Here is a 16,794-nt window from a genome sequence, read left to right as displayed (position 1 = left end):
ATTTATTGCGTTTATAAAAATATTAATAATTATTATTTTTATGTTATTATATTTATTATTTTACACTTAAAGTTCACGATATTTAAAAATTACTCGACATCATTATTATTAATTTTAAAATTATGATCACAAATATAATTTAGTACTTTATTCATTAAAAATAAAAAATTTAAAATATCACAAAGTAAACACAAACATAAATCAAAGTATGCATACTCAGAGCCTAAAAATAGATGGACATAAACATATGATTTTAATATATCTCAATCCACTGTGTAAGTATAATTTGGATGCTTTTCTTCACAAATTCCAATAAAGAGAATTAATAAAAGAGAAAATCTCAAATGAATGTAAGAACTACAAACATATACATACAAATTTAAAACTAAGAATTTTTTTAATTTGTATGAATTATTTTTTCCCTTGAATTTTTAGCTCAAATTTAAACTATTTTAGATTTACAAATATTTTTGTCACTTACTATATACTAATATAATACAATCAATTTAAAAGAAAACTTTATGTTATTAAAAATAGTTTAGATTTAGAAATTTTTTTTACACTTATTATTTACTAATATAATACAATCAATTTAAAAGAAAATTTTCTAATACAAACATAACTTGATTTCGTGAAAATTGCGTCTATACGACAAAAATATTTCAACTAATAAAATTTTAGATAAATAAGATTTTTATAAACAATAATTTTTCCTAACTATAGTTTATTTTACAGTGACTAATAATAGTCTCATTAACTAGTTGACAATAGCCAATACAATATTGTATTTGCCTCAAGGAATTAATAATCATTTTTCAGTGTACCTTAAATTAACAAAATCCACTTTTCCTAGTTGAAAGTAATGTGATTTGAATTTGGTATTTATTCATATTAAAATGATAGATAGTTTTTATTATTGTCTATTATTATTCAAAGGTTACCCATTTGTTATTTAATGTAAATAATAGAATGTTTCTAATATTAAGTTAGTTGTTAGTTAACTATTAGCTAGAATACAATATTTCTATTCTTTACAAATTATATATTCAATGAAATGTAAGAACAATTTTATTTATTATATATGCAATTTTTAAATTTTTTTTTTGTAAGATCATTCTTCTTAATTAAATAACATTCAATAGATAAACATACATATATTTAAAAAAAATTGATAAAAAATTATTCTATTTTGAAGGATGAAAATTTACCTCTATTAAATTTTTAGCATAATCGATGTAGACACAATTTTAAAAAAAAGATTATATAATTTTTTTAAAATATTTTAAATCAATTTTTGAAAAATATCTCCAATTCTCTTTTATAATTAAAATGATAAAATATTTGTTTAGAACAAATGATTAAAGAATTTTCAAGATCATATTATATATATCATGACTCCTAAAGTTTAGTTATAAGGAATGATCTAATTAAAAACCATATCAACCATCTTTAACAATTAATGATGATGCATAGAAAACAATGAAGCATGGTCGATTCATTATTCTCCAAGATAGGTCCGACTTTGTTCTTCTCATGTGATAGACTATACAACTTGACTAGATAGTCCCCTTTTTTCTAGTTCATACAATAGAAATAAGATTTTTCATATATGTGTTTTTAGCTTCCAATTATTTGAATGAGTCAGATCTAAAGAATTTATGAATGCTAAATGAAACATCTTTGAGTAATTTATTTCATCTTTATTACAAGTCCCACTATGTTCTTCACATTGAAGAGAAACTCTACTTTAAGATTATTAATCTCCCTTATTTTGATGCCTCAAATTTCTACATAATATGCATTATTGTAATTTATGTTGTACATAGAAAGATACTTTATTCATATGTTTACAATGGAACAAAGATTAAGCACAAATATTTAAAAGCTAATCTTAAAACCCTTAAAACCTTTTGAAACCCTATTCCTCAAACCACTGGAGCTCTAGAACCCCAAAATACTTACACATCATCAATAAACTTGACAACGATCAAGACTCTGGTAATAAGAAGCCTACACACATTCAAAGAAGTGATACAAAAAGTTTATGATAATAAAATGAGTGTAAAAGTAAGCATACTTCATACTTAAAAATGTTTTTCATAATTTTTTCTATGCTCAAATCAACGATTATTAAACTGAAAATATAGGAAAAAGATAAATCTTTAAAAGTCTTTGGCTTCCAAATAGAAATTAAAGACAAGATTAGAATATAAAGCATGCATGATAATTAGAAAGTAAAGAGGTAAAAGTTTATTCAAATAATATAAAAGTGACAAAAACAAGTAACTTGCCAAAGTGATAGTTATATTTTCTTTGGCCGAAAAAAATTATCAACAAGAAGGGCTCACAATTTTCGGGTGCAAATTTGTGAAATAGCCTAACGGCTTAATAAAAAAGTTCAGCATATTCGGTGACAGATTTGAGTCTGATCAAATATACAAATTATTACCGGTTTTTTTACCCGCATGGTCGTCCATTTCATTTAACACGTGCCTACCGATGGTCGCATAATATAGGCTGTGCATTGTAGAAAGAAAACGCCTACGAGTGTAATTAGCAGCCGACCAATTGGATTCGATTAGATGAGAGGGAAGAAGCAGGCATAAATTGAATCTTCTTCCCGCTTCAAATCATCGAGGGCAATGATGGCATCCAAAAGAAATGTTGTCTGCCCTGAAAACGAAGGCCTGGCTGCGTTTCTGTTCGAAAAATGGGAAGAAATGGCTGCCCGAGACGACAACTCCGAACGTACGGGTGCCGCTCTCTCCAAGGCTTACTCAAGTCTTTGCAAGTGCAAGGATCCCATCGTAGATCTCGAAGGAGCCAACAAAGTCAAGTATGCGTATACTCTGATTTCGTTTCTTAGCAATGTTGTCCAAGGTTTAGGGTTCGCAGCTCTGGTTCCATTTAAAATTTTACTTATATTTTTGAATTTGTTGTGGTTTTGTTCAGAGGAATTGGGAAGTGGACGTTGTCGCTAATAAAGGGTTATTTTCAGAGTAACGTGAACGAATATCCTTCGATCCCGGAGGTGGTGGAACCAAGAGGTAATATTGAGCGTGGTTTCCTTTTAAGCACATTCGGTTTCATCTAGTTGTTGAGTATTTGAACTGTATGCAAATCGTGTTTATATGCCATTATGTTCTAAGTATGATAACAGTTTGGGTATACCTAACCCCGTGTTCCCATGCAGCTGCTTAACTCCAATTTCAGCTCATTTTTGAACAGTTAAAGTGTTTCCATGCATATTTTAAGTGATGGGAAAAGGATAAGACAAAATCTCCACCTATTTAAGTGAAGCAGTGACTGTTAAAAAAATGAAAATAAGGGGTGAGGGGCTGGAAATAAGCAGCCACTGCTAATTGGCGAAAAACAACATGTGGCTTTACAATTCGTTTTCCCTCCTTTTATTTGTCTTCAAATTTGTCTTCAAATCAATTTTTATTGATGATGTTATTTTAAAATATTTTTTAAGATAACTGTTAGGCAACCAAAATCCATAAGCATGGGGCCACTAGCTTCACAAATAACTGCTAAACAAATTAGTAGAGTAAATCTTCTTTCTATGCGCCCAAAGGTGAGACTGCTAGAATATTAATGTTTGCAGGGTATGTGTGATGTTTCTCAGTTAGCAAAGCTTGTTTGATTTCATCTGCAAGTTAGGTTATCAACCGACCTTTGCTTGTTGTTTCTATATCTTGCTAGATAATCTCTCAGCATTTGATTCTTTGAACTGAGACACCCTAGGAGGCCTCAGTTGCTGTTTGAGTAAATCACAGGTGCAAGAAGTCTGACCCAAAATTAACTTTTGATTTTATTTACATTTATGATTAATTTGAGTAGACAGAGTTAACGATGGTATGGTTCAAAGTGTTTAATATTTGAAAATTGGACCTACACATGGCTGATGAATTTCTCTACCACTCCTACTTGTCCATCTCTTAATGGGGCTTTCAAGCACAAGAAAGTATTTCCGCCAGCCTTATAGCAACAGTTGCACGTTGCTGTCACAAAGTGGCAATGAGCAAGGACTATGATTCTAGTGCCTTTCCTCATCTTACTTATCCTCTCATAGGTGGTAGCAACATGTTTACAAGGCAAACTCTAGCCATAGCCTTGTTATCACATGAAAATTGAGATGCGCTAAAATTTAATCCCACAACAGTCTCTTGGCCAATGCACAATCTATAATTGAGCATCTTGACATCATATAATACGAATTTTATGAATTTATATGAATTTAAGTTCACTCAAGCACTTCTAAACATCTTTCCTTAAGGTGCTTGAATCTCTGACTACAGTTATGGAGGGCAAAGTGCTTTATTGATAGATTGCAGAAGGTGCTTGCCCAACTTCTGTTGCATCAAGGCTAGCTTATTATTTCATGGCTCGTTAAAGCTAATTAGTGCAATAATAGGAACCCTAAGAAAGTCTGGCACTATTCTTGATCATCTGCAAATCTTTTTGTTGAGTGTTGATCATTTCTTTCTGCCTTACATAATTGAGGAGACTGATTTCCATGCCGACTCCTTATGTTAGAGAGCTGCCTTAAAGCTATCTTCTGTAATGTCATTTTTTTCAAAATTAAAGTAAGATAACATCCATATGCCCATCGTACATTTTATGCGGTCTTGGAAACTTTGCACTAAGGAAATAGGATTACAATAATAAATGAAGAGTTATTGTCCAACAAATGGGGCTCCTTAAATTGTATTATAAAATGAAATTACAATAAAGAGAGTGTCAAGAAAAGTTATAATATATATTAAGAAGGATTCTCATTGTTAATTTTTTTAAAACAATTTCTCTTAATTATAAATCTAGAGTCATTTTGCAAGTCAAATACCAACAATGGATCTAGTATTGTGTTGAAAGATTTAGGCATATTTTGATATTAATCAGTGACCACCCGCTTTAGGATAGTGAGCATTCTTTGGCATTGATGCAGAGCAATATGGGCCTTTCCAAGTTTCAATGGCAAAATGCTCAAGATAGTATGTTTCCCAAAGGTTTCCCAAGACAACCTTAAGGCTTAAGTTGCTTGAATCAAGTACTTAATCTTTCCAATGACTTCTTAGAACTCTAAGGGGCTTGAATCCCCTAATCCACCCACATAACCAGTTTACCAACTCTCAAGTGCCTATTCTCAAGGTAAAACCAAACAACTCTGCCCACTAGGCCTAAAGCCCCAATTAGCCCTCCAGTGCTGTCATCTTGCGTTTTTCTTCCAACTTTTCCAAAACATCAGGCAAATAAATTACAGATTTGGATACCCATTCAGCTTCTCTGCAACATATGAAAAGCTTATGTGGGGTTGTTTTGGATCATGTCTTTTCTGTATTACTATGACCCTCTTTTTAGGCTAAAAAACCCTCACATTTACAAAGGAAGTATAAGGAATACTAAACACCCAACCTTCTAACTTTGCACAATATCTTAAAATGATCCCAAACCAAGGATTCTTCAATTAGTTTGGACCCAACAACTCTCTATATAGGCTTACTGAAAAGCCCTCATCAAAAAGGGCCTAAAACAAGGGGCTTTTCATACCCAACCAAGAACTCACTTCCAGGATCTGTTCTTTGATCCTACACCATGTACATGATGATTACTTTGACTGTTTCACATAAGATCATGACCTCCTTTGGGCAGGTCTTCCACTGCAATACCTGTGACACCACTTTTGTGCCCTTTTCCCACTCTTCCCAAAAATGTACACCTGCAAATCTTCAACATTCCTGCAAAATCATGTTAGCTTGACACAATACATTTTAGGGCTTGATCATTCTATGGGAAGAAGGTCTTACATCCATGGTCATCATTTCATGAAAGAAACTAAAACTGGTTCAAAACTAATGCAAAATCCCTTATTCCAATCAGCAACTTGGACATGGATGCCAAAAATAATCTTACCAACACGTTCAAAGAACAAAGATTATATGATGTTCCTAAGTCATATACATAATAAGAAATGAAATTCCAAACACAAAAACATATGGAAATTCTGAAATTGCAAAATAGAGATCTTTTATTGCTTTCCTTACAGCCAGTCCGTACAATATGGCTTCCAATCTGTACATATTGCCTTGGGCCTTGTCCAGGTTATATAACGTGGTAAACAATCTCCCCAACCAATCCAAACTGGTTTGGGGTCATTAGTAATGTATTTAAGGATCCAATACCATTTTCCCTCCAAAATTCTCCTAACCGTTAGAATTCAAATTTTTGAATTTCTAACTTACACTTTCATGCTCTATTCTATTCAAAACTTATTCAAATTAGTTCCAAATGTTCTTAAAGGTTAATATTACCTATATAAGACCCTTCTAACTCATTTTACTCCCATGTGGACACTATTGGCAGCCTTTACATCAGTTTGATCCTAAGGTCCTTTAGGATTCATACATTTTCTATTAGTTTGATCATTACACATGGCCATGATTGGCCTTAGGATGTTCCAATTTACCCTTATTGATGTCCTTGAGCCTTCATGCATGCTTGATGCCTTCACTTGATCATCTCCTTGTTTGGGTGCCTGTGCACCATACTCCCCTCCTTTGAAAGTGCTCTTGCCCCAGGAGACAAGGGGTATTGTTTTTCTTCCTCCCATCCTTCTTGATGGAACTCTGCCTCTTTGACCAGGCATTTGCTTCAAAATCTCCTTAGAAGTGGTTCTTTCACTTGCATTCAACCTACACAGAAAGTTAGAAACAAAACATTTGGTTACTTGGTGCCCTTCATGATAGTAACCATTAGCCTGCTGTTGCAACTTCACTCCTGTCCTTATTTGATCTTCCTGCCTCTTCACCATCCCCCTAATCACAAGGATTCTACCATCACCAACTTTTGCAAGTAAAGCACATCTTATGGTCCCAATCATCACTCCATTTTCAGATTTAAAGGACTGTGTGTTCCTCTTTTCAATATCACTCTCATCCACTTTTGCATCTCCTTGTCAACTTGCAACCTTAAAGTTTCTTTGCTCCCAAAGCAAGTAGTCATGTGCTCTTGGTCCTTGTCATCTTCAAGAGGTCTCAAAACAAACTTCTCATTTCCTTTGTGCACCAATAAGTGTTTGTTAATCCGTTGTGTATGATCCTCCTCAAAGCTTGCCATGGTCTCCCCAAGATGATGTGACAACAAGTCATTGGAATTTAATCACAAAGGACCCTGTCATGGTAGTCCACTATGGAAAACTCAACATACGCCTACTCCCTCACCATGATTCCTTGCTCCTGACCCATGTGGCTTGATAAGGACAGCTGTGTGGTTGTTTTGGCAATACCAATTTCTCAACCATCTCACAGGATACTAGGATGTCATGTGAGCTTGAATCAACACTATCATTTGACAAACTTTTCTTTTGCTCTTGCAACTTGTTCTAAATATGGTTGGCTTGCTCATTGACTGTCCCCTTCTCACCATTAAGAACTCTCCTTCCTCAAGATTTGCATTCTTTGAACTAGTTACTTCTTACTTTTCCTCTTGCACTAAATGGACTCTCCTTGCTATCTTTTTGGGCTCATTCAATGGACATTTGTATGAAGTGTGCCCCACTTCATCACATCTGAAGCACCTACTTGTAAAAACTCCTCTTCCTTCACCAAATCTTCCACCTCTCATGGTCTTATTCCTATTTGCTACAGGCTCCGTGCCTTTGTCCATGTGACCCTTGATTGTCATTTGGAGGTCTGCTACCTCTTCCTCTACCTTTGTTGTTATTCTTCTACCTTTCTTGTCTCCTTTTAATCTTCTTCTCAACCCTCATTGCAAGTTTTGTAACACTTGTCAACAGTGCTAGTGCTGCAAGATTGATCTCAATCCTCCCATGTATCTTGCCACCTTCTCCTCTTCCTCCTCTTCCCCCTCTTCATAAGCAACCCTAATATCTAACTTGTGAAACTCTTCCATATATGCTTGGACATCCATGTCCTATCTGAGGTTTTGGATTCTTTGTATAATTGAACCTTGTAGTCTTTAGGGAGAACCTTTTCCCTCATCATCTCCATCATTTTTGGCCATGAATTGATTTTAGGCTTTCTTTTCTTCCACCTCTGTGCCAACAAACAATCCCACCACAATAGTGCATGCCCTTTTAGCCTTGATTTTGCAATCCTGATTTGTGTTCTTCCACAACATCTTCACAATCAAAAAAGTTCTCCACTGCTTTAAACCAATCAATCAACTCCTCCTCATTCATCTTCCCATCACACATTGGGATACCAGGCTTTCCTTTGTAGTCAGTTCCTCTGATGGCTTTAACAAGTTTATCCATTGTCACATCCTCCGGGTCCATCTCCTCTCTTGGAGCCCTTTCCTCTTCTTCTTCAACTTGCACTTCCTCTTCTTCATCTTCACTTTGATCCTCCTTATCAATCCCCTTCTTCTTCTTTACCTTTTCCAACTCTCTTTGCACCCTTCTCATCTTTTCCATAAGTTTCTTGTACTCTTCAGCCTGTTGTGCCACTAGTTTGGCAAGTTCAATGTTTGTCATCCTAAGAGGCATGTTTGGAGCCTCTCCAAAGTCTTCCCTTTCTGACATGTACTCCTCCTTTCCTAGAGGATGCTACTGTGCTCTGATACCACTTGATGCTAAGCAAGATGAGCCTTTCCAAGTTTCAACGACAAAATGCTCAAGATAGTATGTTTTCCAACACAGCCTTAAGGCTTAAGTTGCTCGAATCAAGTACTTAATCTCTCCAATGACTTCTTAGGACTCTAAGGGCCTTCAATCCACTAATCCAACCCAAATAACCAGTTTAGCAACTCTCAAGTCCCTATCCTCCTGGCAAAGCCAAACAACTCTGCCCATTTGGCCTAAAGCCCCAATTAGCTTGCTAGTGCTTTCCTCTTACATTTTTCTCTCAATTTTACCAAAACATTAGACAAATAAATTCCAAATTTTGATACGTATTTGGCTTCTCTACAACATATGAGAAACTTAGGTGGGGTTGTTTTGGATTGTGTCCCTTCTGTATCACTATGACCCTCTTTTTAGGCTTAAAAACCCTCACATTTACAAAGGAAGTATAAGGAATACTTAACACCCAACCTTCTAACTTTTCACAATATCTTAAAATGATCCCAAACCAAGGATTCTTCAATTAGTTTGGACTCAATAGCTCTCTATATTAGGCTTACTCAAAACCCTCACCAATAAGGGCCTAAAACTAGGGCCTTTTCAAACCCAACTAAGAACTCACTCCCAAGATATGTTCTTTGATCCTACACCATGTATATGATGATTACTTGAATTGTTTCACATAAAACCATGACTTCCTTTGGGTAGGTCTTCCACTGCAATACCTATAGCACCACTTTTGTGCCCTTTTCCCACTCTTCCCAGTGGTACTAACTTGCAAATCTTCAACTTTCCTGCAAAATCATGTTAGCGTGACATGATATGTGTTAGCTCAATCATTCCCTTGGGAAACAAGGTCTTACATCCATGGAATGTTCAAAACTAGTGCAAAATCCCTTATTCCAATTTGATATGGAAGCCAAAAATAATGTTATCAGCGCCTTCAAAGATGGAGTATAGAGAGTATATGATGTTCCTAAGTCATATACATGATAAGAAATGAAAGTTCAATCACAAAAACATATGGACATTGCAAAATAGAGATCTTTTATTGCTTTCTTTACAACCAGTCTGTACAATATGACTTTCAATCCGTACATGTTGATGCCTTGGGCCTTGTCCATGTTATATAACTTGGTAAATAACCTCTCCAACTGATCCGAACTAGTTTGGGGTCATTAGTAATGCATTTAAGGTTCGAAAACCATTTCCCCTCCAAAATTCTCCCAACCATTATGATTCAAAATTTTGAAATTCGAACTTCATTTTCATGCTTTATTCTATTCAAAACTTATTCAAACTTGTTCCAAATGTTCTTAAAGGTTAATATAACCTATCTAAGATCCTTATATCTCATTTTATTCCCATGTGGGCACTATTGTCCCCCTTTTCATCAATTTTATCCAAAGGATTCATAGATTTTCTATTAGTTTGATCATTACACATGGTCATGATTGACCTTAGGATTTTCCAATACACCCTCATTGATTTCCTTGAGTCTTCATGCATGCTTGATGCCTTCACTTGATCATCTCCTTGTTTGGTTGCCCCTGCACTAGGCATTGAACTACTTGACAATTTCATGGTGGGACTTTGTTTATGGATTTGCTAAGTGTTATCGAGCACATCTGGTAGTTATGTAAACCTCCAAGTGACAATCCTATTTTCATGATTGCAATGTAGGTTGATTAGCTTGAATGGTGACTCTTAACACTTATATTTACTGACTATGGTTGGAAAAATGGCATGTGCAACGTAAACATGTTGGTTCCTCATTTTCATGTTATCTATAAATTGAGGCTAACTTTCTAATCAATATTGTGTAAGGGATGTGGAGATGTTTGGAAGCTTTCATATGTCTATTATTTGCTATGATATGACTCCATGAGCTTTAATGTGAAATAGGGTAGCCAAATACATCCATGACCTTCCCTAAATGTGCTTACCATTTTACTTGAGACATATATAGGTACGATACGATGTGGATGTGTTAGATTTAGGACTCGTGTGCCCAAAAGCTTTGACTTTCTAGCTGCACTGGATATTGTATGATTTGATTTGAAAAGAAAAGACATGAATTATCTATAACTTAATTAGAAAACTTCAATTGTGCAGTTTTTTAATTTTTTCTTTTATAAATAAAAACCTACACCAAAAGAAGAAGGCAAATAACACATTTTTCTATTCTAGCAACTCATTGTTTGGGTTTTCTTTTGTTGCAACTATACTATATTTTCGATGTTTTACATTTTATATAATTTTTAGAACTTAATTATTTTATATATTTTTATACTTAGTAGTGCTACACTAGTTTGGGGGGATGCTTGGACGAGTTTCCAGATGGGGGGACAAAGGGTGTCAATTTTGGGACAACGGCAGGGGGTGTTGTATACTATACAATGTATACATATAGAACTTGAAATGGTAGTTATGGAATGATGTTTTAATATAACATACTAAATTGAAATACTTGAACATAATAATATTGTAACACGATCTAGAACTATTGAACATTCAACATAGTATCATAGTACATAGTAACATACCCTATAGTAATAATAAAAAAGAAAAAGAAATTCAAATTATCAGCAAATGGGATTTATATTAGCTCTATAAATATCATAAAGATGATTAGAATGAGTAGCATGTGCCATAATATGAAGCATGATCGATATCAAAACGAGTACAAAATCATGTCAAACTGTAGTGAACGGATTCCCCTAAGCCAAAGTCCTCATCACTAGAACTACTGGACTCCTCATGGTCAAGTTTTGCGAAAGGAAAACGAGCCAGCCTTATATTTATTTCTGCTGCAATTTTGTGCTCATTAAAAAAAAAACACTTTTCATGTCTTTGATGTTGGTACTTGGGTACTCCTAGTACTCGTTCCTAAGACTTCCTCGCACTGGGTGCATGTCCTTGGGTTTCACTGATATTCAGTATATATATATATATATATACTTTTCATGTCTTTAATGTTGGTACTTGGGTACTCCTAGTACTCGTTCCTAAGACTTCCCCTCACTAGGTGCACATCCTTCGGTTTCACTGATATATATATATATGTATGTATGTATGTATGTATGTATGTATGTATGTATAGTGTTGTTTAAATGTTTTTTGATTGATAAATAGTAGTGTAGGGGTTGTACCCTTTGCATCGATTAAAAAATATAGTTATTACATTTGTTCATCATTTGGATGAAGCCAATTTCAGCCTAGACACAAAAGTTATTACATCTGCTCATAACAAAGAGAACAATATCCACTAATGCGCTCTACCATAGCAAAAATGTAAGTCCAAACTACCACAAATTACATCTTTTAAAATGCTCTTCAACTCTAGCATGCAAACCTTGCAACATGTTGAACTTCCCTGTAGGCCCAATCCTTTCAGCTAGAGACAGAATATGCAAGTTTTCAATACGCTCACTCAACATTTCATTTGAAGCCTTTGCTGTCTCGTTGTCCCTCTCCATATAGGAAGAGGTAATTGCCATCCTTAGTGGGGATTGTGCTTAATTGGGTACAGCCATTCAATTTTTACCTTCTATGGATGCTTTGGGATTCACATCTACGGTCATGCCATCTTGACTGAACTCATCCTTTTTCACGGAATAATGATATAGAGAGACTTCTTTCCACCATGAAACTTGACTGTCATTTCTCCATTTAGTACATTGGGCAACAACACACCCACTACTGAAGCAACTGTGACATCAGAAGGGGACATCTTCATAGTCTACCATTTGAGTCCAACATGCATCGTTTGTGTTGAGTGATATTTCAGTAGGCAGATCTTGCTGATATTAATCTTCACCAAAATGTTAGCATATGTTGTGTGAAGGAAGTTTGAGGATTTCTCAGCAATCACTAGAAACTTCCACATTGAGTTGCCAATATCTTTAAAATAGGATTGAAATTAAAATTGAAGAGGAAGGTTCAATAACCTTGTCCAAATTGGAGTGGTAATGAAGGATTCAATAACCAAATTGAAATTAAGGTGCCAAGGTTTCAACAAGTGCAAGTGCTCTTCAAAAATCCATTGGTCATTGTAGAGGATAGAATGACAATCCCTTAAATTATCAAAGACCACAATAAAGACACCTTTTAGATTAGGTGCCTAAATCTCAAACATCTTGTGGTGTAGCTTCACTAGGTTCAGCCATAACCCACAAAATCTCCCAATTAAACCATACTTTGGAAAGAAATAGAGTGCTCTATGGAGTATGTGATCTTGTATAGTGGTTTTTCCATCTTGTATCTAGTGTGGCGTTAGTTTCTTCTTGTTTAGCCCATGTAAGGGCCTTTCGTATCTTGGATCCATCGTAGAAAAAGATGGTGGTTTCTGCTCACCGTTGAGTCTTATATCACTCAAAAAAGAAGTACTATTTGATTAGGTCTTACTTGGAGGAGTTTCCTATGGAAACATTGAAGTATTTTGTTTGCTTAAAGCTAAAGAAGACGAGGAAGCAAGATTGGGAGGCCATGGAGCAACACGGTGTCCCCAAGAATTAAATTGCTCAAAGACTTTGTAGGAAGCCCTGGTTTTGGGAGTGACATCACAACTCTATGCATTTTTTATGTTGTTTAAATGTTAGATATATTTAATAAAATCAATAATCATAAATAAAAATTACTGTTGTATATTTAATTATTTATTCTTTACTAAGTTATTAATATTTAAATTAAATTTTTTATATACTTAATATAATTTTTTTATTAATATTTAATTTTTTTAAAGATTTAAATGTGAGAGTGCATTTTTTATTTTTTAAGTTTTAATTATTATTGCACATTTAGTTATTTATATTTGAAGTTAAATTGTTCAATATATAGATATATTTTCTTCTTAATTTATATATAAATCTTTCTTTATATTACATTAATTTAGATTTAAATGACATTGTTTATTTTATAACTGGTCAACATTATTGCTAATTTAATTATTGGTCTTGGTTTATATTTTTTTAATATATTGTAAATTGTTAAATGAACTTATAATTACATATTAGCAGTTATGTGTCTATATTGCTTCTCGAGTAATTAAAATAGCTAATAAACTTGGGATGTCTTTGGTTGTTTTAGGTGCCTCCTTATTTTTTTATGTTCTAACAATAAGGGTATGTGATTGGGTCATCCCCCAAAATATATAAAATCATAGTAAATGTCCTTGAAATGCGGGGAATGCCTAGAGAATGTCCTTTGGTCATCCCCCAAAATATATAAAATCACAATAAATATCCTCAAAATGCGGGGAACACCTAGAGAGTGTCATTGGGCTATCACCAAAAACCGAAAAATAAAAATATACAAGAAAGGTTCTGCTGGTTACTCAAATTGTTGGTTGAAATCCTATGAGTTTGCTACTCAATGCTGGGATCTTCAACACAATTTGGCCAATGAATGGGTTTGATCCTTTGAGAATCAAATACCCCTGCCCTTTAGGCCCCGCAAAACCTAGGCGGGTTTACCTTCAGTATGATCTTTTGAATTGGTTCAGTGCTTCTTAATGCAGGCTTTATAGATGATACTCTTGACAATGTCAAGTAACTTTCAAGGAGAAATCAAAATTATGAAACAAATGCTTATGGAATATTTAAATGTGATTTGAAGAATATGAATGGGTGTACTTAGTAGCATGCACAAAACTTAGGCAAATAACTTCACCAACTACAACTGTACATCAACTTAAACGAAATGAGCAGGACCAGTCCTTAATCTAAGATTGGGCAATAAAGTCAACCCCACATAATCTTCCTATTATCTAACCCTTCAGAGACAACGTGCACATCATCAGCTACCAGATAGAGAACTTGAATATTTAAATGTGATTTGAAGAATATGAATGTGTGTACTTAGTAGCATGCACAAAACTTAGGCAAATAACTTCACCAACTACAACTGTACATCAACTTAAATGAAATGAGCAGGACCAGTCCTTAACCCAATATTGGGCAATAGAGTCAACCCCACATGATCTTCCTATTATCTAACCCTTCCGAGACAACGTGCACACCATCAGCTACCAGATAGAGAACTTGAAATGCAAACCCTAGTCTAAATCACACCAACTAAAGGAGACCAACTAGACAAATATTACATTGCATGAAATATTTGATAATCAAAAGCATGTATTAATTTCAATCCATCAAACAGTAGTGTGAATCCAAGAGGACAATGTAGAATGCAAGCAATTGAAAAACCAAATTTCTAGATTGAGAATTTAAAGAAAGTATCTTTGTCTTGCTTTCAATATAAGGAAACACAAGAGAGTAGTGCTAGTTGCATATACCAACAAGAAATTGCCCAAATTCTGAGTATCATGTCTATGTCATTTGTAATAATATGTTCATTCCTAAGTCAAAATATATATATATATATATATATATATATATATATATATATATATATATATATATATATATATATATATATATATATATATATATATATATATATATATATATATATATATATATATATATATATATATATATATATATATACCAACAAGAAATTGCCCAAATTCTGAGTATCATGTCTATGTCATTTGTAATAATATGTTCATTCCTAAGTCAAAAATAAAATAAAAAATACATATATATATATATATATAGGTCTTTGTACCCCTTCTCGTAGAAAATGAAGGGGTGAAACATAGTTACAAACCTCTTCAAAATATAAGAATATTAATAATTAGTGCCAAGTACATAGGTAATCATATTTTAAATAAACATAAGAAACTGAAAACATCTTAAAGCATTTGATGACTATTTTGCCCGATCCACGTCCTCTTCTTCATTGTTTGCTGCATTTGTTGGTGCCACCTCAGGGACAGCCATGTAATCATTCACCTATTTTGCAATTTGAGCATGTGTCGGCCATGTGAATTGGGTGGGGATGAATTTCTGCAAGTCCAACCACTTCTTGCCTCTGGAATCCTCACATCCATTTAAACTCAGTGAATTTGTTTTCCATGGCAATCATCTTGTCTAATAACTTATGAAATGCATCCATTTGAAAATCTTTCTCTCCTTTAAACCTGGCCATAGATCTTTGTGGTAACACTGTTAACTCATTTCCCCAACCAACCGAGACTAGGCATAGTAGGTATTCTCAAAGGAACCCATGAAGGACTTGACTGGATGAGGGCCCATATGTTCAATAGGCATTAGTTTATTGTTTTGGCCTTTGGTCATGAAATGTGCAATTTCCTTAAAGCTAGCAATTTTCATCATCCTTTGATAATCTACTTTAAATTGGTCCCTATGAATCTAAGTGAGAGCTTGGATGCTTAGGTCAAAGCATTCCTTGATGCAAGACTTGGTAGTGACCAGCAAGGGCATCCCATCTGCTTTTCTTATGGTTCTGGTTGCTGGTTCATAGTGTTTTGCTAGGATGTTCATAAGCTCAACGTCCACAAATATTTTTGGCACAATGATCTTTGCCCAAGTCTAATCTCCATGGATTATCTGTAGGCTCTTTTTCATCCTTGTTAGCATTGAAGTACCAAAATAGAGACCTACCATAAATTGGGAGCCTAGCATCTCTACATTCCCTTAATTCATCAGTGAATACCTGCATAGTAACATTAGAAGAATATCCAAGATATATATCTAAAAGCTTTTTTTGGAGAGGTTTCGCCACATTTTCTTCTTTAGTCCTTTTTAGCACTAACTTCCTTTTTAACTGGCATTTTGATTTCAGGAAAAAGGAAGCTTAAATTAGGGCATAGAATTGAACTTATTGTTTTCCTGGGTTGCAAAAGTCAACTTGCAGTCGCTTGCTTGCTCTCCGAAATTCTTTACAACTTGAAATGCCACTTCGCTTGGAACAATTTAGCTTCTTTAATAATTAGTCACCTTTATTTCTCATTTAATTCATATTCATGAGCTCAGACTTTTCACACAAGTGGCTACTTCATAATTTCCCTTAAATTGTCAACCCAGACATTCCTCCGAATTAATGTTTCGCACTTTGAGAGATCTAAATTGATGATGTCCTTTATTTATTTTAGCTCTTTTAAAATGCTTAAAAATCACTTTTGCACTTTCACTCTTTCGCAAGCTTGCCTCATCATGCCCTTTGAAATTCTGAAATTTTGCAACTTCGCATCCGTTGGACAACATTGTTTACAATTTAACAAAGAATTGCTACTTCACATGCTCTTCACTTTCCCCTTTCTGAGAGTGAAAAATTGCCATTTCGCA

At 34.3% G+C, this 16,794-nt stretch overlaps 1 protein-coding gene across 4 annotated transcripts in view; it reads left to right on the top strand.

Moving 5' to 3' along the window:
• Positions 1–2,506: 2,506 nt before the first annotated feature.
• LOC149579963 (crossover junction endonuclease MUS81-like) overlaps positions 2,507–16,794 on the top strand; it is a 128,018-nt gene continuing 113,730 nt past the window's right edge. The window contains exons 1-2 of one of the 4 annotated variants that reach the window (XM_089788053.1): positions 2,507–2,836; positions 2,953–3,047. In XM_089788053.1, the coding sequence (XP_089644179.1) occupies positions 2,643–2,836; positions 2,953–3,047 (289 nt within the window). In that variant the 5' untranslated portion in view covers positions 2,507–2,642. Of the gene's footprint in view, positions 2,837–2,952; positions 3,048–16,794 lie in introns of those variants that run through there. The other 3 variants (XM_089788061.1, XM_089788044.1, XM_089788068.1) reach the window with 3 other exon arrangements.

This window comes from Cupressus sempervirens, chromosome 1 (assembly GCF_028749045.1).
Source record: "Cupressus sempervirens isolate cs-2001-9-10 chromosome 1, ASM2874904v1, whole genome shotgun sequence".
Taxonomy (NCBI): Eukaryota; Viridiplantae; Streptophyta; class Pinopsida; order Cupressales; family Cupressaceae; genus Cupressus; species Cupressus sempervirens.
Note: the sequence above shows the minus strand (reverse complement) of the source record. Positions and strands in the feature narration are given on the sequence as shown.